General features: G+C 40.5%; 1 protein-coding gene across 13 annotated transcripts in view; it reads right to left on the reverse strand.

Annotated features, from left to right (window-relative positions):
• Positions 1-27284, reverse strand: part of sulf1 (sulfatase 1) — a 54103-nt gene that overhangs the window by 6530 nt on the left and 20289 nt on the right. For 11 of the 13 annotated variants that reach the window (XM_020712655.3, XM_078938536.1, XM_004081257.5 and 8 more), the window contains 14 exons: positions 14629-14924; positions 14007-14246; positions 13756-13907; positions 11386-11555; positions 7649-7799; positions 7406-7581; positions 7184-7312; positions 6591-6647; positions 3937-4063; positions 2555-2768; positions 1859-2105; positions 1687-1783; positions 1199-1290; positions 964-1035 (listed from right to left, as the gene is read on the reverse strand). In XM_020712655.3, coding sequence (XP_020568314.1) covers positions 964-1035; positions 1199-1290; positions 1687-1783; positions 1859-2105; positions 2555-2768; positions 3937-4063; positions 6591-6647; positions 7184-7312; positions 7406-7581; positions 7649-7799; positions 11386-11555; positions 13756-13907; positions 14007-14246; positions 14629-14803 — 2099 coding nt within the window. In that variant the 5' untranslated portion in view covers positions 14804-14924. Of the gene's footprint in view, positions 1-963; positions 1036-1198; positions 1291-1686; positions 1784-1858; positions 2106-2554; positions 2769-3936; positions 4064-6590; positions 6648-7183; positions 7313-7405; positions 7582-7648; positions 7800-11385; positions 11556-13755; positions 13908-14006; positions 14247-14628; positions 14925-15285; positions 15434-27284 lie in introns of those variants that run through there. The other 2 variants (XM_011488893.4, XM_078938537.1) reach the window with 1 other exon arrangement.

The raw sequence follows: 27284 nt of genomic DNA on the forward strand, positions 1-27284 counted from the left end.
ACTTGTACGGTCATGGCTGAACAGTTCCCAGTAATCAGCTGCAGATGAAATCGTTAGAGCAGTGTTTTTCAACCAGTGTGCTCACTAGTGTGCCGTGGAAAATGGTCAGGTGTGCCGTGGGAAATTGCCCTCATTAACTGATCTAAAAACATTTTCCATCTCCAGGTTATCAGCTCTGTGTTCATCCAAACAGGCCCTGATAAAAACACTGAGTAGTAAGGAATATGAAAGATCGTAAAATACTTTTTTCTTTGTGTTTATTTGATTCTATTAAAGACATTTTGATAAGAATGACGGTACCGCGATTTAGCCGTAGCGTCAGCTGTTTACAGAAAAGTCCCGCGCCTTTAACTGTCTCCACCAATCATTCTTGGAGGCTTAATTACACGTCATAAGTCTGACCAATCAGAAGTGGTTCAAGTCTTCACTTCCCTGTTCCGTTTCTGCTCATAAAGTCGCTTAGTTCCAACAAAAAGACCAGCTAAAGCTCGTCTTTAGCGGTGCAGCTTTCCACAGAATCCGGTATCAGACCGTGGAACATGTGAACAAAACAATGAAGCTCAGAAACGCTAGTCTGTCTGCGTTCTGCGGCTGGTTGCTCTACATCTCCCATGATGCATTGGGTTAAAGTGACTCAGTGCACAACGAGTCTTCCTTGTTAAACGTCTTGAAACCACAACAAACACACATCAAACAGTTTTTAAATCTTCTAACTTAACTTTTATTACATCTTTTAATAAAAACAGCTGCAACTTCCAGCTTTTTCTGCCACAATTATCACAAAAATGCATGTGAGATTGCAGAGGAGCTGTAGTTCAATACAGAAAATGAGTTTCTCCTTTTTTTTTTCTTTTACATTTTTGGATGCCGGTGTGCCGCAGGATTTTTGTCAAGGTTAAAGTGTGCCGAGAAAAAAGGTTGAAAAACACTGCGTTAGAGAGCCAGAATTTAGGAGAAACTCACTTGAATGGGTGGAGCTGATCAGGCCGGCTCTTCAGTCTGTCATTGCTCTTTCTGAGTCCTTTACTGTAGTAACTGATTTCATGAGAAAAAAAGAGAAGTTAAGAAAACCAACCAGGTCTTTAATGTCCAACACAATTAAAAACTTAATTTTGAAGTATTTACCATTGGAATATCTTTTAACTTTAGAGACTGAAAGATTTTTTTAAACAAAAATGAGATGTAAGTGGAAGCTTACCCTTTTCCACAGTCACACTTGTCTGGACGTATCCTCTTCAAGTGGCCTTTGACCTCTCGAAGGTTCTTGATTTTGTCCTGAAGTGCCTCAATCTGAAAAAACACTTATTTTACTTAACGTCCCAGTCCAAATGATCTTTTAATCTATTTTAAAAGCATTCCCAGTGGTCTTTCTGGCAGTGGTACATTAGAAATTCTGCTCTGAGTTGTGGGCATGACAGTTGGAGCAGTGTAAGCCTGCCAACAGTTTAGATCATTCCTTTGTTTACACACTCTTCTGCTAGCTTACAGCCCTTCAAGATCCCAACCTAACATTAGGAGTGCAAAAAAAAAGGCGAGTAAAACATTCTGATTCACCATGATTTGAATAAAGAATAACTCAGAAACACAGTTTTAATTTTCTTTAAATATGTCCGCCTCCATGAGGAAAATTTTCATTGGAGTGAGCCTTTAAAAACAACTAGAATCTGAACACACTCTGATGCTTACCTCCTGATCCACATAGCTCTTATGATCTTTCCAGGCTTTGGAAGATTGGTAGATTTCTCTCTCACAGTGAACACTGTCATTCATCAAGATGTAGCATCTGAAAAATACCCCACAAAACTTGACAAACTGAACTAAAAACCCTAAAAAATATAACCATGAAGTAATTTCTTACTTGTGGGTGACTTTGACAGAGTTGGGGTATCCCACTGCATTTGTGTCATCCGCCAGCATTTCCTCTGAGCCGTCGTCGGACCCCACATCGTAGTCTGGGTCTTCAGGGTTGTAGTGGCGTTTGGAGATAATCCGGCGGCGGACAGATGTCAGGTCATCCGCTTGCAGGTCGATGTCATAAATCTGACCCTCGAACTCCACAGAGAGGGACCTGGCATGCCGTGTGTGAACAAACCGGGGACGGTAACCTGTAACAAAACAAAAAACTGAAGTCAAGCTTCACCAAATGCATCAGCTTCACACATCATCTTTTTCTATGTTTACTTGATTTTGCTTGAGGCCACGGCGATACAGCTGCAGTTTGTCTACGCTACACTAGAGGGCATCGAAAACATTCAGAAAACAACCCCGTCCACCACATGTAGAGGGATGTTTGCTTTTCTTTTCTTTAATTTTGTTATTTACAAGAATCTGCTTTAGCCTGTTTTCAAACAGAGTTGGAACAGACTTCTGTTTTTCAGTGTGGTGTTGACACATGAGACAAAGATGTCTACTTTCTAAATAAATTAAAGCCAGACGAAGAATCTGGCATGAAATGAAATGATGAACTAAAGCCCTCTTAAACACCAACACTCCAAAGCAGTGTTGTATAAATGATGTGTCATCTTTAAAGAAGAAATGGGGTGGGGACACTCACGCTGGCCTGCCGAGGAAGATAATTGTCTGTGGGAGCGACGATCCATCCTGGATGGTTTGTACAAAGTGTCCTCGCAGTCACAGACCTTCTCTCTGTTGTCATGACTGCTGCCAGGCTTCAGGCTGCGGGTTCTCTTACCGGTGCCTTCTTTGGAACCATCTTTACACTTTTGTATCCTTAATTTTCCTGCAATTTCTTCAACACAGTGCCATTTCTGCAACACAATAAACATGGAGAATAACTATAAATACTTATCCAACAGATGCAACTGTAAACTAAAGCTGCAAAGCTCTCACTGTGGACATTCTGCACCAGGTCACCAACTTGCATTCGTGAAATACATTTCCTCTTCCATTTCAGCATAAAGTGAACAGATATGCTGTTGGAGCGGGGTGTAGACGAACAGAACTAAGCCTGGGAACTAGGGTCCAGACAAAGACTTGTAGGTCAGATCGTGTTTCTTCTGGAGGAGCTTTCAGGCCCCGCAGAGCAGTCATGTGAGCACTGAACAAGATGCAAGGAAAAGACGCGTATTGTGACTAAAGAATGAAATCAATCGCAGTCTTTCTTGATCATTTTCCTTTGTCCACCCTACTCTGAGAGCTTTAACCCGTTAAGATCAGCTGAACCGGTTACACAGCAGAACTGCTGCCGCAGAACAAGGGACGAAAGGTTTGCCCAGATTCATAATAAAATCTACAATGCTTGTTTATTTGAGTGTGTTTTGCAACCATCAATGAAAGTTTAAAAATTGACTTTATAGGACGGTTCCTGGTTTTATTCTGTATGAGGCAGAACAAATAATCAAGCAAGAAAGTCACATTGTACAGTCCATCATCAGCGTATTTTCAAACTGGAAGTTAGATCGTGCAGGAAACACTGGACTCACACTTCCAAGTGCACCACACACTTCTTAGTTGAACCAAAGCTGCTCCCTTTCTGTCTATAACTAGTGATTGCTACATACACACAATCATGCGGTCATAAAACGGATCTGGACGGCATTAGTCAGACCCTTAGAAACTCTGTCTGTCATTTAACACTACCTGAAATTTGTAGCAATTTGTATTTCTCCGGCCTGTCTGCTCCAAGGCCGTATACTGTACCATCTGGCTGTTAGTCTGCCAGAAAATTAATGGGCACAGATGAAAAGGAAAGTACCCGAAATTTAATGGAGCAAAAAACTGTGCAAAAGAGACCCATTATAAACCAAACGATGCACTTGTACATGGCTGCTTCACTTGTGGCTCTGCAGAACTCTCCAACAGGCAGCATGAAGGTCACTTCAACAGGGACAAATTATTGTTCACCAATTTTTGTGGTACAACTAATTCTGAGGGTGGTGGACTCTTGTTTGAGTTGTTTCACTCCTCTTGCTTTACCTGTCCTGGTTGTTCACATGGTGTCTGCAGTTCAGCCAGCTGGCAGGTTTCTATGACCTTCTGGTACTTCGGGAGGCTGTTGGTGTGCTGAGTACTCAAGGAGTCATCCTTCTTTCTCAGAATCTTTCTGCAAAACACAACATGTACATGTATCATGAAACTGATGGATTGTGGGATTTTAACCCAAATAGTAAATATGTATGTTCATGATGTTATCCTGTGGAATTTCTCTCCCCAACCCAACACTGAATCTTTTGGACTTCAATGTAAAAGCTCTATGGAAGTCTTTATGGGAACAAGTCTGGGTCTTTTTTCTTTGGTTGTGTTTAGATGGCAGACAGGAGCACTGAAGTGATTTTATAAGGCAGAACAATGAAAACCATCTTTTACATCCACCATTGCAAATGAACCCATTATAAAAATCTAATCAATTTTATCCACAGAACAAAAGACATTAAAGAACTGTCGAAAAATAAAAAATCACAATCGAATATTTAATAATTTCAGAGTTAAAGGCAGTGAACGTGAACATTTTTTGAAAACCCGCTAAAAACACTCACAGAAATTCAACAATGATTAAAGTCCAACTCCGATCATCTTTGAATTATCCAATTTTTTACTCAAAATAAAAAAAAAAATACAGATTTTCTAGGACAAAGTTTCTACAAAGCAGCAATGGTTCAATAAAAATCTGGCTTCAGGTTTTTGGCGAGTCTGCTGATGTGGAGCAACCCCGCTCCCCTACCCGTCACCCATTGCTGAGCTCTCCTTCTAGCTGACAGCCCCTCATATCACCAAGCTAACATTACCAGTGGAATAAAAAGGGCAAACAGTATTAGAGCTGTACAGTTTTGCGCCAGATGCCAGCTCAGACGAGGAAAACAAAGACATAAATGAATTTAGTCGTCTACAAGTGGATGCATCAGAATAGAACGGAGAAGGGAGCTAACGGCACACCCAATATATTTTCTACGTAACAAATACAATAATTTTAAGAACTGCATTTTTTTTGTCTGCTCCTGATTCACAACAATTTAAATAAATGCAATTTTGGACTTAATCGTCTTAATACACGTCTTCCATTGTCAGAAAAATGCCGCAAGAACATGTTAAAAACACCAAAACACAATTTTTATCGGAGTGGGCCTTTAAAAAGCTGAGTAGTATGTCCTGAGTATTACGTCTTTCCCTTTGCTTCTCTAAAAATACTGAAGATCAGAAAGATGTGGGAATGAGGTACAAATCCAGCAGTTCCTGCAGGTGGGGAGATGCAGTTCCATTTAACAGAGAGCAAAAAAGTCTTACATCATGACTGTTGTTTATGCAGCAGGTTCTGGTGTTTTGCTCTCATGTTCATTTGACCAGTCACTATGAAGATAAAACGACTTGAACTAACAGTTGTCTGTGCACAATATAATCCAAAGACAGAATGATGACAACCACAGGGCACAGAACAAGTCATTTCCCTTTTCTTGATTTCTGCATTACCCTGCAGAGGAAACAGCCAACACCGGCTTTGATGTGGTATCCTTGATTTCAGTCAGAGGGGAGTGAAAAGTTGTTGTCACTCCTTGGATGATGAAAAAAAGCAAACAACACTGCTGTCACTCAGTAATTTCACGTCTCTGAGGTAGTTCTGAAAGGTCAAATTGGGGGTATTAAACCCTGGAGCATATCACATAACCGGTGAGGGAACTGCACGGAAAGCATCAGCCGTTCTTTTGATTCACAGAAAGGAGCACATAGTCCAGCTCCAAACCGGCAGGAATCGGATCTGCGTGTGAGGCAGCAGAGTTCACGAGAGCTTTTCACATTCTTGAAGACGCGTCTGCTGATGCACTCGCTGACAAATCAGCAAATCACTGTGGAGGAGATAAAGCTCAACTATGAACTGAAGGAAAAATGTTGGGAGCTCTAGGAGGCATGGTTAGAAAGATTATTAACATCATGCCTCTTCGACCACATCTTTATTTGTCCCAAAATGCTTCATGCTTGATGCAGACTTAGCATACGAGCCAAAAAGCCTTCAGGATTTGAGACAAAGCACCTGTGTGCATCCTGAAAAAACAAAAACACGCAAGTCTTTGCAGCAGAGTGGCTGTTGACACGTCCCGTGAGTACATTAAATGCAAGCCTTCCAGCTGTTCCTCAGGTAACATCATCCCAAACCAGGAAAGCCTGTGCTTGTTTTGTGGATGTCTGCCTGGCTAACTTTGTGAAATGTATCTTCCCTCTGTTCCTGCCAAATTACATCCTGCAGTCAATGTTAAGTCTGGAGCAATCACAACACGTTTAATGTATGCAAAACCTCCTGGGTAGAAAAAGACTTGGCTATTTTTCCCAGTAAATAATCCAGTGACCTGGTTACACTCATGTCCGCACCCTGTGCATGAACCCTCATAATTAGGCTGTCGTATTTAGCTTCAGCAAACAGGTCTGATTTCCTCCATCATCCAAGCAGACTGTGGTCAGGAAATGTCAGTCGGATGAACGTCTAGGAGAAGCAGCTCCATTATTTGAATGTGGAACATGAGCCAGGCCTGGCACTATTGGGGTTCATTGAAATGTTTCATCAGGCTTGTGTGACACACGAAGCCCGGTGGTGACATGGATGTGCCTGTGGTGTGGACTAGGAATAAAGAACACAAGCTCACCCTCGCTCCACCAGGAATGTGTCTCTCCAGACTTTTGGTTTCCGGTTGGGTTTGAATCTATTACCAAAAAAAAAAGGTTTATATAAGTCAAATGGTTTATCCGCTTCAACATTGAGGGGGACAATGCTTTCCAAGATCATGGAAGCTAATCACAGCAAACACAAGATCTCATGGGTTCAAAGAAAAACATGTAAAGGATCTTCAACATGAAACAAATTGTCCCAGCTCTCTGGGTCCCTCTGGAAGACTTTTTGGCAGAAGCTGCTTAGTAAAGTTTCCACGTTTTGTTTTTCTCTGAATTGTACAATGTTTTGCGTGTTGGTTGTGTGCAGAAACTCATGATGTAGTTTTAAAACCAGCTATGCATGAAACAAAATAAAGGAAAAACTCAGTGACCTGCAGCTAAAGTCTCGGCTGAAGAAGAATCAGCCAAATTTTCCCTAATTTGAGCTCCGCCGGATCAAAAGCAATCATTGCGTGCTAAGGAAGTGAACATTTGTTCAGTAATGAGAAGTAAAGAGAACTGTTGCTTTTATCATGCATGCATTAAATATTGTTTCCCCAAAACAAACAATACGGCATAGCAGACAAACCTGTTTCCAGTCCGGTCTTGTTCCAGCAGCTTGAGGACGGACTTTCCATCCATGTCTGGAGGTGTGTCCAGTCCAGCAATATGGAGGATTGTGGGAGCTAGGTCAATGTTGAGCACCATATGTGGGTTTCTAAAGATGCAAACAAATCAAGTTTAATGCATTTTTTAAGGTATAACAATGTTGTTTCCAAACGATTAATAGAACTCTAACATGCAAACTTACACCGTCCCTGGTTCCACATTTGGTCCTCTTAGGAAGAATGGCACTCTAATATCAAAATCATAAGGCATGGATTTCCCCTTGACCAGCCCAAACTGTCCAATGTGGTAGCCATGATCTGCTGTGTAGATGATATACGTGTTCTGCAGCTCTCCAGTGTCTGCCAGCATGTCGTGAATCTGCACAAATGAGGCTACAGTGAGATGATGCAAAGCAGACTCCATGTAAACTGATGATCAGACTTACTCTCTGTACAGAGTCGTCCACAGACATCAGCGTCTGGAGTCGTTTCCGGTGTAGAAAGTTGGTGAACTCCATGTGGATTGGCTTCATGGGGCCCGTGTACTGCATGATCCAGTGTTTGTCCATGTTGGGGGCGTAGTTATAGCTGGGGGTGCTGTGAGGGCATTCAAAAAAGAAGGATGTATTTAGAATGAACATGTTAAGTAAATGCTTTGGGGATGTCTACACCTGTCTGAAACTTTTCACAGAGTCCTGCTCAGCAACAGGACCACTGTTTTCTGCAGTTTGACACGCAGCAATGACCGCTGTGTTTATTGACATTCATATCATAATGCTGTGCAGCCAGAACCCTTGGCACCTGTCCTCTCACATGGAGGTGAGAGTCTGCTGCTCCACGTTGCTCTGGGTTCTAGTCCAGACATTTGAGGATTGACACATTCTTATAAAAAATATGCCCCTAAGTCAACTTTGCAACAACCTCTGAACCAAGCAGTCAAGGGGCCAGAGACATTTTTAATGATAAATAACTTGACAGGATTATTACATGTGTGAAATCCAGAGAACGGTTTTTCTCTCCAGGTGGGTGAAGTGCTCCTGCCCCAGGAGTTGGAGTTTAAGTACCTTGGGGTATTGTTCATGAGATCGGAGTTTGAGATAGACACGCGGAATGGAGCTGTTATTGGAGCTGTTAGGTTGTTGTGACAGACCGTTGTGGCGAAGAGAGAGCTGAGCCAGAAAGTGAAGCTCTTAATTTACCGGTTGATCTTCATTCCAGTACTCACCTACGGTCAGGAGTTCTGGGTCATGTCAGAAAAAACAAGGTCCCGAATACAAGTGGCTGGGCATTCCCTTAGAGACAGGGTGAGAAGCTCGGTCACCCGGAGAGAGCTTGGAGTAGAGCCGTTGCTCCCTCACATCCAGAGAAGCCAGTTGAGGTGGCTCTGGCATCTGATCCAGATGCCTTATGGATGCCTCACTGGGGAGATAATCTGGGTATGTCCCACTGGATGGAGGCCTCAAGGAACCCCGAGGACACGCTGGAGAGATTGTCTCTCTGCTGGCCCCATAGGAGCTGAAGGAAGTGGCCCGGGAGAGGGAAGTCTGGGCAGCTTTGTGTAGACTGCTGCCCCTGCAACCCAGTCCCAAATAAGCGGTAAAGGATGGATGGATGGATGGATGGATTGTAGTCATAACTTGAAAAAAGCTGTTCTTCTGCCTTTGGCATAGCTGCCATGTTAAAGCAGGCATAGGCATACTGAAAGACTTTTAGTGATCTTTCAGTGGATTTTTCAACCAACCATCAATGAAGAAAATGTAATTAAAAAAAAAATCAACAAAATTAGAAACATAAAGTTTAATGTCTGCACCAAAAATCTATTTTCTTTTCTAGACAAAACGCTACACTTTTGTTTCTTTAAGATCAAAGCTTAAAATACTTGATGAAGACCTGCTCTGAGCAACGCTTCTCTCTCACTGAGTTGCCTTCTGTCTTTTCCTCCTCAGGCATGCTTTGTGAGATAGGTGAACTCTTCACCCACTTAGCAGGCGGTCTAATAAGCCCCATAAAGAGACCTGTCTCTGGGCAATGGGCCACCATGGTATGGGGCCCAGAGAACCAGGGAACCAGGAATGCAGAGGTCAGTGGAATGAAACCAGTCCATTGGAGAGGTCACACCTGCCACCTGTCTCATATAGGTTTTCTTTTTATTTTCAGCAATGGATTATAGAAGCATTGTTCACCTGAGAATGCGTCTTTAAGACATTAAACAAACTTAAATGCTCTGCTTGAGAAGACTATTTTCTAGTGATTGGGTTATCATTTTTGCAGTCATGACATGTATTTGAGCAACGACTTGAAATTTGAGGTATTTAAAGCAGATGCCAGAAACAGCTTCATGGTGGACTAATAATGAAACCAACATCAAACCTCCACCCCTCTTCCGTTGGTGTCAATTGTACAGACAGTTGTTGGATTTATGAGGCTGCCAGTATACTACCACTTCACTGCGCTGCACAGCATTTTCAACCCTGAATGACATCCATGCTTGTTTTGCAAAGCATCCGCTGCAAATATAAAGAGTTTGAGCACGCAGATATAAGGAACAATCGCGACATTAGTAAAAAACCAAACCCTCATGAACCAGTTGAGGCTGGAACCGCACAAACAATAACCCTATTGGTAAAAGAAAACGTTTAAACCTGAGGAAAAACGGTTCCGCCTCATCTATAATGAAAACAAACAGGCTGCAAACACCAAAAACAAACACGCACCCACCCCGGCCACCTGTGCTTTCCATAGTTACCTCAACTCGCACAAACACTCCACCTAAACACAATCACTGGGCAAGCCTTCCTTCCAGCCATCAGTGGGCCTCACCCCCCCCCCCCCCCCCGCCACCTTCCCTCAAAGAATCCGGCTAAAAATAAATTAATGTCACAAAGGGTCTTCCAATGCACACAATGCATTCCACACATCCCAGCAGTCACAGCGAGAAAGTACTGATTGATACGAGTGGGGTCAGGAAGTCCTCTGCGTATTGAGCAGGACATGAGGAAAGGGGTGGGCGGAACAAGCTGGGATGACACTGGCAAGTACAGAAAGAGGAGTAAACACCGTAATAGACATGGAGATAAACAGATGGAGCAGTGAAAGGAAATGGAGGGGAAAGTTAAGTGGGGCAGAAAAGTGAGAGGAGGGCGAAGTGAAGCCCTCAGTGGAACAGGGCACGCTGCACCAAGAGACGTCAGGGCCCCGTGCCAGCAGAACAACCCTCTGGATCGCAGCGCGGCCTCGGCCGAAGACATGAAACCCGTGGGAAGCCCTTGTGGGCTTGGCAAAGATCAACCTAAAAAAGTCAACCCCGGTCTGTTCAGTGCATGCCCCTGCTATTCCAGGATGATAAATCTTTTTGATTTCATGCTTGCCATCTCGTCTGCCTTTGCAGCTTTTCAGCAACATGACATCTCTGAGGACTGAAGGGTGTGTTTACAGTCATTTTGTTAGACAACCCAAATCAAAACTAAATATATAAATAAACTTGAAACTTAAAAATAGAAACCAATTTCTTTTCAAAAGCTCTAAAACAGGGGTCTGCAACTTGAGGCTCCGTAGACATATGTGGCTCTTTTACCCTTCCATTGTGGCTCTTTGGCAAAAGAAAAACAAAAAAGTATTAGAAAGTAACTATAAAGTTAAAAGTATATATTTTTTAAATCAAGTAAAGTAACGGATCACTATTACAAGGCTGTTGGCCACATTTGCCATTATGCGCCAACAATCCATCAGTCTGTGCGGCTTTGTAGTTTAGCAAAGTTGGATTAGAATATTTTGACAGATTTTTGAGCATTTGCCACAGAAAATCAATTATCAGTAAGCTCAACCATAATTCATACCAGTACTTACCAGATTATAAGGTGGACAATCAATTATGAACAAAAGCAAGGATTTTAAGTGCACCTTACGGTTCAAGAAATACAGCAGGGGTCACTTAATTAGCTATGATTTATTTTAGTTGATTCGATTTAAAAAGTTCTGACTGAGATGCCAAAAAAGAGGAACAATAACATAAATGCAAATCAGGGTCTTATTTTTCTAAAGGGTGAAGTAAGTGGCTCCTGTTGGGCTGTGGTCGGGCTGTGGCCGTCAACCCTGACGGCTCTTTAAGTGTTGAATCTTGCTACACCTGCTCTAGAAGAGCTTGAAATATCCAGAATGATACTGTAACTTCAATGTTACTCACATGTGCTGTGAAGCATTTGGAAAGTGCTCGGCATACTGCGGCGCAGAGTCTTCAGGGCCATGAGGAGCAGCATGGCTGATGACCATCATCACAGGCCGGTGAGGGTACATCTTCTTGGACATGCGGAAAAAGCTAATACTGTCGTTGGTAATCAGATCTGTAAAATAATCCTGTAGAAAAGATGAATTACAGTTAGTAGCCATAGCAATCTAAACATCCAGAGATGCTCAAAGCTGAAGTAGGAATGGAGAAGAAATTCCGAACAGCATAGTCTTTGATAAAAGTTGTTTGGAGTCCAGCTGCTGTGACACGCAGCTTTTCCTCATCCACTCATTCAAATAAATTAAGAGGGGCCAGTGGGGATATGAAGTGGGGCCATTGAGTGCACTACAGTACCAATCTGTCAAGTCAACAGCTGGCAGTCGGCCTGCGGGAGTGTGAATGAGCGTGCATGATTGAGTCTGTGTGCATGTGTGTACAGTATTTGGGCTTTTGCCCCATCAGTGAATCCCTGCACTATTAGACGTGACAACACTTGATGGTGAGAGAAGCTTGGCACTTACTTACAGTATGTTGTTTTGACAGCTTCCACCCTTCCCTCTTCTATGAACTATTCACTTTGGTTCTGCCACTTAGCCTCATTTCACCATAACCTGCTTTATTTTTGCGTCTTTCTCTCAGAAAATAAAAAAAAAAATAGGAATACACAACTAAAGACCAACCTCAGAAGACGAACCTCAGGCAGCATTAAAGAAATGAGCTCAAATGATCATGACATCATCAAAAATCTAAAAGTTGTGGAATCATTTTCAACACATGTTCTTGATGAGGCAGAGACATACCTTCCTTTTTTAAATGTTGAGTAGGTTGTACCCCAGACTAAGTTCCGTTTGGTACATTGGCAAACAATAAAAGGAAGGGAGTGGTTGAAAGTGAAAAAAAGGGTGATTTTCCTAAAATGTCAAACTGGGTTTGGCTGATTCATCTCATCTCTTTGGGTTTTTCTTTCAGTAACTTTAATAGTCTTGTAGCAGAACGTTCACATGGAGGCTGATGATTAAGGTGCTGCCAGCTCCTAAAACCTGAGCTGTTGGTGCTAAGAGCTCTGGCAGGTCAAAAGGAAGTGACTGTCATACTTGGCCAAGCCCTATAAAATAGCCATGGAGGAAATGAATATCATTTTTTCCATTGAGCATTCATAGCAGTGTCATCCATATAATGACATTTTTTAGTAAATAGGGGAGTTTTTGAGTTGAACAGTTTCAGGGTTTAAGTTTTTCTACTTTTTTGGACATTCTCTAAACAAAACAGCAACAGACTTTTTAACAACATTTGGACGTGAGAACTAATCAGGAGGTATTAGCACTGATGTCAACATATCACATCTGGCTTGTTAGCTAAGCTGTTTTTATTGCTGTTGTTCTAGTGTCATGGAATTTTAATAAGAAAAATATATGTCCTCACACTAAATCTCTTATATCAGTGTGTTTAACCGAAGCATTACCTTAAATGAACCTATCTTTTAGCACAGAGAAAATCCTCTGCGAGTCAAATGACTGCCTGACCCTCTCTCCGTGATATGATTTTGAAAAAGCTGTGATTCTCTCAGCGATGGCAGGTGATGGGTTTTAGCAGTAAATTGCAAATATTGCCTCCATTTGGTTTCAAACCTCAACCTACTGACTGAGTTCATGTCACATAAACACTTTTGCTTCAGCTTGTGGGTAATTTTACACCTCAGTCCAAGTTGGCAGCTGAATGGCAGGCCAAACATTTGTTTACCCATCTTCGAGCCAACCCTTCCCTATTGATTTGAGGACTGCAAAGCTGGGAAGATGAAGACGTAAAAACAAACTGACAGCTCCTACAAAAACATTTGTGAAAGATTGATGACCGCTGCAGTCCAGAGGAGTAGCAGCCTGTTGTGACAGAGTAACCACAATGTTCATCTCCTGAGACAGACTTGTTCCCCATGAAAATTCCCTCTTTGTTTTATTGGGGTATTACAGTTGTTGGGGGGTAAGGCAGCATGAAACAGATAAATCACGGACAGAAACAACCACACAACTTTACTTATGACAGCTAATTCAGGCTTTCATAAAGACATTTCAGGTTTACTGTCTGAACACTGGTGAAAGGCACGTCATAACAGAAGGATGATGCAGAAAGAAGAGACACCACCTCATCCCAGTTCGTTCCTTCTAATTGTCCTGACAGAGTTCCTGCCAACTGGGATCACAGCACTGGAATAATTGAATTTCTTCCATCCCTATGTTTAAAAGAAAGTGGAACCTGCAATTTGTCCAACAAAGTCTTTATGCTAAGTCATAAAGGTAAAGCAGATAGATGAAAAATCAGGGGAGTACATACCTTGGCATAGTCAGCGCCGTGTTTCTCTTTGTAACCATTTCGGCAGACGGTGTAATTATAGAAGCGGGAGTTTTTGACCAATCCGACCCATTCACGCCACCCAGGAGGGATATAGCTCCCATTGTACTCATTGAGGTATTTGCCAAAGAAAGCTACATAAAAAAAGGGTAACATTTAGTACACAAAGATGCATCATTTCAGATATTTTTAAAGCTAGAGGTTGTAGAGTCTAGTTAGCATTCTTCACCAACCTGTCCTGTAGCCAGTGTTATTAAGGTAGACTGCAAAGGAGCGAGGTTCGTGCTGAGCTTGCCAGGATGGTGAGGAACAGTTCTCATTGTTGGTGTAGGTGTTGTGGTTGTGGACATACTTCCCCGTCAACATGGAAGATCGTGACGGGCAGCACATGGGTGTGGTGACAAAAGCGTTGGTGAAGCTCATGCCGCCATCTTCCATTATCTTGCGAGTTTTATTCATCACCTGTAGTGAACCTGGAAGAAAAAGTACACAAATTACTGCAGTCCAGATCAAATAAAAACAATGACAGATTTTATTCAACAAATGTAGCAATTGTACTCATTTTAAAGTCATATTCAATATAAAATCAACTGCTTTATCTCAGTTTACTCATTTATTTGCTTTTCTTAAACCTGTTTTGTGCGACCCTTTAAAGAAAGGTGCAATAATTCAGCAGCTAAAAGACCAGATGGCCACTTTGTTCTGGTTTTTGGTCTGCTTTTAATATTTAATGTAATGATGGAGACCATATAAATCTTGGTTCTAAATTGCAAACAGGCAGAATAAAAATGAGTGAAGGAGGTAAAAGTGTGTGAAAGACTACATAAATAAGAAAATAAAATATGCCACCCTCACCCAGCTCAACGTCTTGGTCGTCAGTCATGATGAGGATGATGTTTGGTCGGATGTTTCTGCGGTCTCTCTGGATGCGACCCCTGAGCCCCTGAGCTCTGGTGGTGGTGAAAGCCCAGCTGCCTGGAGTCCAATCCAGACACAACAGAGTCAACCAGGACAGCCACTGAATCAGCATGGTGTCCAATGCAACAGACCCCACGATGGGCTGGTGGGAGGATTTATGGGGAGGTGGAAGGGAGTAGAGAAGCAGTCAGGTCACTGCCTCACAGCCCTGCAGCTCTCACAGCCTTGGGGGACTAAGAGGAGAAAAGAGGAGAAATCATATTAAGTATTTATGAAGAAAAAATACAATAAATGTCATCAATAAAGAAGGAAAACTTATGTTTTGTATCCAAATGCATTTTTTTTGATACAGAACATCAATATAAATAAACCTAAAAATAACATAGTTGTATTTATAACAACATAGAAAATTCATCATAATCCAACAATAAATACATCTCAAAGAACAGCACCCCCCCCACCCAATAATTGCTAAATTTCTAGCATCTAAATGATTTCATTAAAAAAAAAGGATTAACATCCAATAGATCTGCACCACATCAACTTGGTAAAACAACTGCACTTCAGCTGTGAAGGTCTGCACATGGAGCTCACCTCAGAAAATCCCATAAGTTTTTATGTTTCTTGGTGTTTTCCTACAACATTCTTGAACTTTGTCTGGTGTTCGTCACCCCTCGTCTTCTTCGAACACACTCACACATGGAAGCTCTCCATCTCTACTGCAGAGCTGTTGTTCTGTTAACTGTGCTGGGACCGCACCATTGGCTGTCCTCTCCCAAACACCCACAGATCTTTTTTCTGCAAGAGCCAATCCAGTCCCACCTTCCACCTGCCACTCAAAAGTTAGCCCCCCTTTCCCGGTGAGTCGGTGACAAAGTGCTGGTGGGGGGAGGGAGAGCAGGGACTGGAGGCAAAGAGAGGGTTCCGCTACATTAACTCCAACCCTATTGTCGCCAATCACTGATGACCACTGAGTCACCACGATTCTTCTAAACCCTAGTCATGCTCTACTTACAGAATTGCATATATTCTAAATGAAACAATTAAAAAGTATGTTGCAGCAAACTTCCGCTTGGATAGACCTTAAACAGTTTGGTCCCCACAATTGAAAATGATAAACAATCTGTTAGTTATAAATGTGGTTCAGTAAAGAGCAGAGAGCTTATATCACAAGAAATGCAAAGATTAAATCAATTAGTGGGTAATAAAATTAAAATAAAAAACTAAATCTAAAAACTGGCGTGTGGCTGTGAAATGAACCATGAATTAAATAATAAATATTCCATCACTGCTCAACAAAAAGGGCCTTATGGGCAGCAGCCCCACTGAGTGGCCCCATACTGCTCTCCATTCTGAGTTAATGGCCTGAAAACAAATGGCAGGTCTGCAACACCTGGACCTCGCCAGAGCCCAGCAAGTGAAACTGCCCTGACCAACATTTCTGTGAAGGACCATCAAATTCATGAAATTATCTTTCAAATTACATAACAAATGGTCCTTAATTATGCGCCCTATGTGGATCCAAGGAGAAGTCACCAAAAAAGAGCTTGAACTGTTGTCTTTATTGAAGCAACCCAGGCTTTCTTTAAAACCTGAATTGACTGACATTTTCCAATGCAAAACAATTACCGGTAATCATCTTTTGTCCCACTACTTCCTGTTGAAAGTACTTCCAAAATAATTGCTGTAGATACAGCTATAGTCTTGGGCCAAAACATCAGCCTAACCTTTAGATTAGTGAAGAAAATTCAACCAAAATTTTATTTCTACAGTACAAGTTGAGTTATGGCAACTGGACCACTGCGATCATCTTTTGATCTGTTGTAAAAGCGTTCCTAGTGGTCTTTTAATTGTGATTATTATGTTTTTAGCCAAAATCAAAAAAACCTGTCATTTTCTAAGAATCTTCTAATTCTAAGACAGGACTTCATCAGAACTTCACCTTTGAGTTGTGAGTGAGACTGTTGGTGTTGAGTAAGCCGACCATCACTCCCACCATCCCTTTGTTTACACGCTTTCCTTACAGCTCCTCACAACCTGCAATCTAATGTTAGCGGTGCAACAAAAATGGCGAGCAAAATCAGAGCTATTCAACCGTACACTTTTGAGCCAGATGCCAGCTCAGACGAGGAAAACAAAGATGTACAAGGATCTGTCTGTCTACCAGTGGATGCATCGGAATAGTGCAGAGCAGGGATTGGTACGTGATAACTACAAGCCTTTTTAAAACAGCATTTTCTCATCTGTTCCTGATTCACCATGATTTAAATAAATAAATACTAAGAAACACAGTTTTAATCTTAATTTTCTTTATACATGTCCTCCAACATGAGAAAAATGCAACAAGAACACAATTTTTATTGGAGTGGATCTTCCTCCTTGAAACGTTTCAACACTCGTCAACTCATTGCCCGGCTATCTGATATAGCCACTGATTGACAAAGTACAGTTGAGATGAATGGCGAAATGTTTCAGGGAAGAAGGTTTTAAGTCCAGTTGCCCTGACTCATCTTCAAGATACAGTACAAGGAGGCAGAATCAAGACTTTTCCTGATACTGAGCACCACCACACAACCATCCAGCCCACCACACAAAAACCATTCCACCAGCCAGTTCAGCATATCAAATTGTGCATTAATGTCTATGCACAAAATGTGTTTTGCAGCACAAACAGATGGATCTCCACACAACTTAACTTAAAAAATTAAAAACCTGTTCTTTTTTATTGAAATAAATGTCAGGCATAAATTTGAGGTACGATCTACTTCTCCCTCAGTGAGACGTTTGACAACAATTTAAATTACAGGCGGATCCCTGAGGACTGTCTGGTGTTTCAGACGAGAAGTTTCTTTACAAGCCAGTCAGCCTAGTCATCGTGACAACTCTGTGCAAACATTGGCTCAGTTTGGACAAACAGCCCTCCAGCGCAGGGTGGTGTGGTAGAGCACAGAATTTGCAGTGAATTCTACACACACACAGACAACACAAACTACTCTACAAGCATACGCACACAGAAAATCATAAAATACTCACACAAGCCTCCACTCCTACAAAATACAAAAACCTCCTGCTGTGTGGCTCAGAGTCCTCCTACATATACAAAGGTTCCCAGAAAAAACTTACACAACCCATAATCTAGACAAAACGTGGTGTTCCTTTTTCTGTGAAGTAGGGGAGACAGGAATAGATGTGAGCCAGTTGGCCAGTTTGTGTAATGTTAGCACCCAGCACAAATTCGGCCTTACATGCCAGTGATTCAAAACATCGGCCCCTTCTAGAGGCACAGAGAAAACAGACAGGAAGGCCTCATGTGGTGTCTCCAAATCTTGTGGTAAAAATGTGGTTAGCAAGAGCGTAATCAATACTTATTCTTTTCCAACAAGTCAGAATGCTGCAACAAATAAATTCAAATTCAACTTTATTTATATAGCGCTTTTCATGCTTCATAGCATCTCAAAGTGCTTACCAAAGGATATATATATATATATATATATATATATATATATATATATATATATATATATATATATATATTTTATATAGCGCTTTTCATGCTTCATAGCATCTCAAAGTGCTTACCAAAGGATATATATATATATATATATATATATATATATATATATATATATATATATATATATATATATATATATATATATATATATATATATATATATATATATATATATATATCCTTTGGTAAGCACTTTGAGATGCTATGAAGCATGAAAAGCGCTATATAATATATATATTATATATATTATATATATATATATATATATATATATATATATATATATATATATATATATATATAAAATATATTTATAAATAAGGTCCCACAGTCCACAAATATAAGGACAAATGGCAACTCCAATTCATTTTCCCCACTGGGTTATAAGGACTCCGGAAAAACTGATTTCTCTGTATTTTATTATTTTAAAAATATTCATTAAGTATATTTAAATGGTCTAAAAAAAATACAGGTCACACATCTAGAGCCTGATTTCATTCTGTTGATGTAATGCAACATTTTAAGAAAAAAACTAAATATCTAACATGTCGATTGTTAGAAGACAAAGTGCTGTGAAAAAGTTTGTTTGGTTTTGAAAAAAACAGTTTTGACATAAAAATTAAAACTAAACAGAAGTTGAATTTTCATTCATAAAACATTCAATTCTTACAAAAAGAAATCATTTTTGGGTTAAAAAAAACAACAGCAAAGAACTACTTGTGATAAAGATAATTGCTTTTGAAACCTGCTCTCATGAAAAAAGGAAAAAGAAATGTTTCAAAGGTTAGAGCAAATTTTTTGGTTTTCTTGTTCTTCTTCCCTTAGAGCATGTGTCAAACTCAAGGCCCGCAGGCCAAATGTGGCCCACCATGTCATTTTATGCGAGAGCATAAAAGTTTATAATTCCTTAAAAAAAAATGTTTTTTTTGTTGATTACATATTATAACATATTATTTATGTCTAGCTGCTGTTGTAATTATTCAATTTTTGCAGGTTTTTTTTTGTGTATGCAGAGAAATTGTTGTCATCAAACCATCAGTTGTTGTTCAAAAATGTTACACTTGTAATACATGTTCATTCTAGCTCAGTTTTATGTTCTTCTTCTTTATTCACTTGGACAGCTTGATCCTTCATTAATGGAGTTATGTGAATTTTAATAAGCGGACAAAATTTAAAATAAAAGGATTTATGCTAGAATAACAAGCAAACATGTTTTCTATGCAACTGTAATTGTAATCACTTTAAAAAGTTGTGATAAATAAATAATGAGTCATTTAACATCAAGGAGTAGTTACGTTTTTTTTCATTACATTTAGTTACATGTATAAGTTATATCTGGCCCTTTGAGGAACAACCACTATGATGATGTGCCCCTTGGTGAAAATGAGTTTGACACCCCCAGCTGTAGAGTTTTCATGTCTTCAATAAATTCATATCAGAATGGCAAGAAGTGCTTGGTTGCACTTGTGAGATTTAGTTCTTTAACCACCACAATAGAGGTAGAACAGGGAAATATTCTGTGAAAACATCAATTTTGAATTTTTGGTTTGATTAAGTCACATACAATCAGAATTAGAAAAATCTGGTATAAGCTCTTACATTATTGAATCTGGAGTCTATCTGTAGAGAGCTGGAGGGTGGTGCAGTGGCTAGCACTCTCATCTCACATGTTTGAATCCCAGCTAAGACCTTTCTGTATGGATTTTGCATGTTCTCCTCGTGCATGTGTGGGTATTCTTCAGGCATGCCGGCTGCCTCCCACAGTCCAAAAACATGTCAGTTGGTGTTTCTAAATTGCCCCTTGGTGTGCATGCGAGTGTGAGTATGTGGCCCTGCGACAGACTGGCGAGCTGTTTAAGGTGCACCTCGCCATTGCTCAAAAGTAGCTGCTTTGGCTCCAGCAACCCTGTGACCCTGAAAGGGATTGAGCGAGTTCTGAAGATGGAGTCTTTACTGCAAAATCAGTCTTTGTCTGGAAAAAAAATATTTTTTTATTTTGGATGACCCAACAAAAATAATTGGAGAATTTACAAATTCTTCCAAATGCATTACAACCTAAAAAAGGACTAGCTTATAGTAAACTTACATTAAAAACCTACTGCCAATTAGTAAAAATATATGAACTTTGAGTATAAGCATAATTCCTGTGTAGATCATAATTCATATACAAGTGTTGGGTAGTGATTTATAGTCAATGATTGTGTCTTAGTTTTAGCCAAACACACATGGGCACAACCTAATATCTGGTTTAAAAGTAACGAGGTTGTCATTAATCAACACTCTGTTTCTTGTCACGAGCTTGCAACAATCCCAGGTATTTACTGGCTGCTACACTGATCAGAATTGATAGACACAACAACCCCATGGGCACATAGTCAAAGCTAAAAGAGCAGACGCACGGTCCCATTTTCTCTTAAACGTACGCAACTCACATGGAGAGTCTGACGTTAACTGAATAACTCAAAGTTCAAAGAAAAACAACCTTGTAAGTGTGTCTCACAGTTAAGGTTGACTTCTGCCATCCAGTCAAAAACAATAAACTCCTCTAAAAGCCCCGGAAAGTCATGCTTATAAGAAAATGTGGTCGGCCACAGCCTGCAGTTTACAGCGTAATGTCATTCCTTCATCCTGTTGTAGCTTAAAAGGCTTGTTTATGTGTTCAGTACTAACAGGCACTTCAAACAATGTAAATACCCTGAATATGAGTGAATTATGTAAAATCTGAAAGTAATTATACATTTGGCTCCTGAACGGCTTTTCTGATATTGCCACGCCTCTAACTTTACGTAGGATTTAGAGTTTTTAACACTTGTTGGTAACTTCAGGAATCCCTTGAGAGAAAACAGAACGTTTGTCATTTTTATGAAGTCTTCATTATGAATGAGAGGTTTATTTATATCATCCAAGAGGATATAAATTTAAGCAGGCGGTCTATACATCAGAGGAACAGACAAGAGGTCTGTTTGCCTGGACAAAGCCAGAGTACTAGGGAGAACATTGTTCCTTCTTCCTCATTGTTTAGGAGGATTAGCACTAATGACCCTTTAAATGAGCCCATACTGTATTCATCATGGGTAAGCGGTGGGAAAGATATTGGGAAGAGAAGAAAATGCCAAGGAGTTCAAAGGGCTGAAACAAAAAGGCCACTATGAAGATTTCTGAGACACATCTGCCAGATACAAAAAAAGAGATGTGCAATTTTCAGATTATTGGCCAGGGGCTTTTACTACATCTCAACACCCTAACTAAACTGTACTTTCATGATGGCAAAGTTTGCTCCTTCTATGCTTGCTCACATTGCAAGTAGACATGCAGCATTGCTTAGTAATTTGGTACGGGCATGCACACAGCTGTGCTTTGTGTGCGGAGAGGCACAACATAATGGAGCTGTTGCTCGTGTAACCACACAGGGCAGCAGCTCAGGGCTGGTTGGCAGTTGTGCCCTCTAGCTAAAGCCTCAAACCACACACTCAGCTGTGCCCTGACCCTCTTCCAACCCAAGTGGTGATATGGCTTTGATGGTGGCTTGTTGAAGCTAACCTCAGCAACCTGATGCTACCGACATACAGGAGGTAAAAAGGCAAAAAGAGGAGTAGAAGAAACGAGTGGAGGGTGTTCAAAACAGAGGTCAAAAAACATCACAAGCCTTGTAAAGGTGCGGCTGTTTTTGCTCTGTTTTTTCATTTTTATTTTAGAAATAGACTCCATCTGGATTTGGTCTCGTTCAATCAGCAGTGACAGCTCGTACATTTATCAGCTGCCAGTAAAAAGAGGCAAAAGAAATATAAAAGATAGGAAACCCAATGACTACTATTAATTCATACAGCCTATAAAGAAGTATGTTTGTCCAAGGAACTGAGTTTTAGCTCCACTTAACAAGGAGAGCTTAGAGGTGAAGGGGTTCAAGATCCCAAAACAAGATGCAGGTAAAACCTAATCCAGATGCTCCTCTAAAGTAAATCACTCGTTCATAAAAGGACTTGCTGTTAAGTACAATGAGTGTTTGAAAGCGCTCCCAATCCCAATTTATTCTCTTCCAAGTTCACCTCTGCTGCATCAGGAGAGGATTTAGGCCTAATGGCATAGTTTGAATTCTGCAGGTTTTTCTGTGTCTAAAAGCTGAGCAACTGGTAACAGTGTAAGTAATTAGACCTGTCATAAGGCAAACAGGAAACCTTTATGAAAGGGGCAACCACAGAGCTTCAGGATTCTTGAAGAAATCCCAAATCAGAGCAAAATAGGTTATTTCTTTAATTTTTAGTCAGTTTTTTTGCCTTCTTCAGCTAACGTTCTCCTTCTCACAGAACAAAACCAATAATAAATGTGTACATTAAGATTTGCCTGAAACATTCTGCAGAGATCTATGGCAGGACCCAGGGCAGCACGTTCCTCCCCCTAAGACCTGTCTGTTAGCCCCACAAACTGACCTGAAGTAAAGCCTTGTCTGCTCTCACTTGGCAGTGGGTAGGTATTGGGAAAAAGCTCAAACTTTGCTCTTCTCAGAGTCTTGCTTCCACTGATTTGTTTGATCTAATAGGTTTAGGCTTTTTGATGAGATTCCAGTGCGAAAAATAAGCAGAAGATGGACCACTAACTCTTTGTTCCCACATTTTTATGGCTTCACTGAATTTCCTTTTGTTATGCACACCCTGACCAATGTTAAAACTTTTAGGCTATCAATTAACAGGAGGCTGTGGGGTTCAGAACTGGAAAATATGAATGGCCTCAACTCAGTGGAATGTTAACATAAAGTGAGTGCATTTAAAGCCATTAGCAAGAGTCCTCATGTTTCTCTCAGACTTGGTAAGATTCCCTTTGTAGTGCCAAAGCTGCCAGGCTACCCCATCAATATTATGATTTCAACTCTGAGCATAATTAAATGAATCCAAGGTTAGAGTAAGTGGGACTCTGAGGCCAACAAGAAGTCTGTAGCGACTATTTAACTAATTTGTGCATTAAAGAAAAAACAAAAACAAAGAAAAGAGCCTATTTGAAGAATGAAACAAGCATATTTATTTTTGCAAGGGTGTGCCTGAAGCTGGTGTTCATTTTAAAATTAGTATGGTCTTTGTTCGGTTCAGTCCAAACAGAGTCATGTTCTTTTAACAAACTGGACTTGGTGTCATTAAAGAGACCGAAATCCTCCACTCTAGGTCCACATGTTGTGCTGTGTTTAACGTTGGGAAGTATGACAAATGATGGTTAAAGGTAAGAGCAAGAAGTGTTCCGGCAAAGTGCCACTCAAAAATCTGACGTTGACATCACCGAAGTGATGCACCTGAGAAGCTTGCTGTCTAAGGGAAGTTCCATGTGAGTGGAAAAGCAAATTTACCATTTAAGAGGGTGATGAAAATGATATGTGATAAGAGTGGGAGGAGAGTAGAAGAAAATTACATGAAATTATAAGCAACAAAAGAGTGCTTCCTTTTTACTTATATTTGACAGCGTGGATGAAACCGTTAATGAGACAAAAACTGGCATGAAAAAAAAATACAATGGGTTAAAATTCTTTATTCGTCTTTTCTGCAAAAACCAGAGTTTTATCAAAAAGCCTAGCCAACCATAACAGGTCCACAGAATAAGAGAGTTGGAGGTGCTAGTGGCTCACGGGTGGCTTTTTTGTCTCTTTGACGCGTCAAATATACCCCAGACAAATCACTCCCTTTACCACAAAAGAAAGCCATGGCAAATTGCTTCAACGGGTTTCCACTGAGGTAATTGCCAAGAATAAAGAGACCGACTTCTTTTCCATGAAATCATTAATCTGGTGGCATAGAGAGAGTTCAGCAGAGCCAGCTGACAGTCTGATGGATGAATTTTGATCACAGACTAACATTAGCAGTACAACTTACAATTGTTTAAAATGTATATTAATGGATAAAAATACAATATTAACGTTAAACAAAACCACTAAACAACTAAGAATACATGATATCTCTTCAGATAAAGCAGATATATATGTCCAAAAAAACATTTAATGAGCAAATATAATGAGAAACCTTGGCTTGGTGGATGAGGACTGAAGACTGCTACATCTTTGGGATGAAAAGGACTATTTTCTATAATTGTCCCGTGCAGATATTTATCAGATTTTATTTTCCTACAAATAGTAGACTTTAAACCATGTATGTTCTGCTCTCTGCTTTTATCTTTCTGATCTGCGCGCATTTGGAGCAAAACCGCTTCCAAAACACCTTCCCCTGTATACCTGCATAAGAATGACTACATATTTATATTCACATCCTACCTAATGTAAACATTTTCCATGATTTGCAGGTCTTCCAATGCCACAGGTCATCTTTTTCTACTCAATAGAACTACTAGAAAATAGAACTTTCTACTCATGTTCTCCTTTTGTCTCTCCTTTACCCTCTGCCTTTAATTTGGTGGATGCTGCCACCTGTTTTCACTCGTTAAGTAATAGTCAGGTAAAAGCAAACCAGGATCCTAGCTTTTAAATAGACCAGGATTCACTTGCTTGGTCTGCACTAGAGTTCAGAAGAGCTTCAAAGACACTTCATATAGATTAACTAGAGCTACGTAAACTCATGTTGGCAGCTGATAATTAAAGTAATAAAAGAACTGTTGACTGTTACACTTTTTCAAGCTACTAACTGAAGGTATCCTTGCCTAATACACCTATTATTTTGGATTGGGGGGGTTAAACCTCCAAAAGGTTCAGTTTCTGCAGCTCACCGCTCCCTCTGGGGATGGGTCAAATGCAGAGAACATGTTTTACACACCCAGGTGTGTGACAATGATGATACTTTGCATATGGTCAGACAAAATGATTGTCATAAAACTAGATACAAAAAAATAAAAATAAACTTTCCATAATAAAATAAGCAAAGTGCACGTCAGTTCTGAATATTGAAAATGACATGCATTATTTTCCAAAGTTGTTCAGCTAACACCCTGTATGAGCTGCGCTGCTGCTGACACATGAAACTGAACCCGTCTAAAATGTGGAGCATGTGTGGCCATATTCCCTGAGACCCGTAGACAGACACGGACCCTGGGAACTAAGCTGCATGACCCTGGATGCCATAAACAAACTTCTGCATGACATCTAAACATGACACCACTCATAAAAATGTATATACGTCTGAATGCACCTGTGCCTACTTGGCACTCTCAGCCCCCCGCCCTCTTGCCTGTGGTCACATATGTATTGATAGCATTGGATATCCTTTACATGGTGCAGGAGTCACTCAAGCAGCTAAAAAGAAAATCAGTAAGTCTTAAGCACAGACACATAACCTGTAATTTGTACATGGAGGATCTCTTCTTTCCATCGCCCCTGGCTTTGTGTGTGGCAAAGCATGCAGTTATGTAATTTGTAATTCAATTAACTCCATCCGTGTTTCATATTTTCATGCAGCGTCAAACGTTCAGAACACAATGTTTGTGCACAGTTTAATTCGTTTAAATGGAAAAACAACCGCTGGCCTGGATCTGAGCTAAAATTAAAGTAACAAAGCAAATGCATCATCCCATTGAGTTCCTCAGACGTTAAACAAACTTGGATTAAGCAGCTGAGGACAGTTTGAGAAGAGCAAATTGAAGAAAGGGCTTGACCTTCTTTCTAAAAACAAAAATGCCGCTTTGAAGATAAAGCTGTTCTCCTTCCATGTGGTCACTTTAGGCTGATCAAGTGAGGACAAACTTGACTCGAGGTCACCAGAAGCACACAACAAAGTCCACACTCATGAGTGGTTGAGAATGTACATGCATTTAGGAACGCACAGGCACATGAGAGGACTGCAAGAAAAGTCTATATGTGTACGAGCGCTTCAGGGGAAAAGAAATGAAAGGGAGCAAAAGAGCTGAAACAAATGCATGCTGGCTTCTATTAGCTAAGCCACGGAGCGAAATGGAGGGGTGAGGAAATCATCCCTCCTACCTACTTCCTGCCAACACCAGAATCCCCATCCATTCTGGTCCTTCATACACTATTATCTCTGTTCTGGAAAGGCGGTGGATGAAAGGGACAACCCCCCAGTGATGGCACTTCTTGCTTCAAACTTGAATCAACGCATTCTGACTGCTGCGTAATTGTACGTGATACAGCCCAGTTGCTTTCTCTTTCAAATATAAAACAGATTGCCTCTCCGTGGGGAGGGGATTACTGGACAAGAGACACGACAAAGCGGGCACAGTCCAGCCCCCCGGGAGGTATGGGACAGAGGAACGAAGCTCGTGGAAGGGGCCAGCATGACTGGTTTCTCCCCGTTTGCCTTTCCCCACATCTAAAGAAGATAAGTTTGTATGCATGTGTTTCAGGATACAGGAAAAGATAAATTTCCAATGAACAGAAGAGTCAAATAACAGCTGAACTGAGACCCATACTTCCAAAGAGACCATAGTTTGCTTGTTTGTGCTCAGGTGAGCCTTCACTTGCAGATTTTACAAGGAAACAAACTTTAATGAGGATCCAAATGTGCCATTGGTTTCTTCATCTCTTCATCACACCTTCATATCTCCCTCTGTCTGTTGGCCTTTTTTTTCTCCTCCTCTTGTTCCTCTTGACCCGGCTTTCTTCTTCCTCTACTTAAGCCTACTCTGCTTCTGTGGGGCTAAGTGGGACATTTGAACAAAAGCTATTCTGGACATCAAAGATAAAGGCTCATTTTTCCACCCAGTAAACCTTAAAAAAGATGAATGTTTAAAATGTTTAAAATCTGCACCCACAAAGAGTTGTATTGAGAGCCGAGCCTTAAATCTGTTTTTGCGCAAAAAATTGGCAAGAAAAATATTTAAAACCTATAAAGTAGTGAGCATATGTTTTTTCTGCTCGTTTGGGTTTGCTAAGAGTCAGGGTTGCAGAATAAAAAAATTTCCCTTCAGTGATGACTTACATAGTGTTTTTCACACCCCAAGCTCTCTCACTTCAAGCTGAGTAAACCTGTTGGATCTATTATGAACTCCCAAACCTGAAGATAAACCCATGTACTGCGTCTTCCTTTCATTGAATTTCCTTATAAATTTGAGAACTATTTGTCTTTAACTGCTGTTGAGCATGAGTGCATGAAGACTAATTGGAAAAGTCAGATCAGCAAGGTGAAGAAGGGGATTGAGA

This window comes from Oryzias latipes, chromosome 20 (assembly GCF_053564925.1).
Source record: "Oryzias latipes strain Hd-rR chromosome 20, Olatipes_Hd-rR_3.1".
NCBI classification, from domain to species: Eukaryota; Metazoa; Chordata; class Actinopteri; order Beloniformes; family Adrianichthyidae; genus Oryzias; species Oryzias latipes.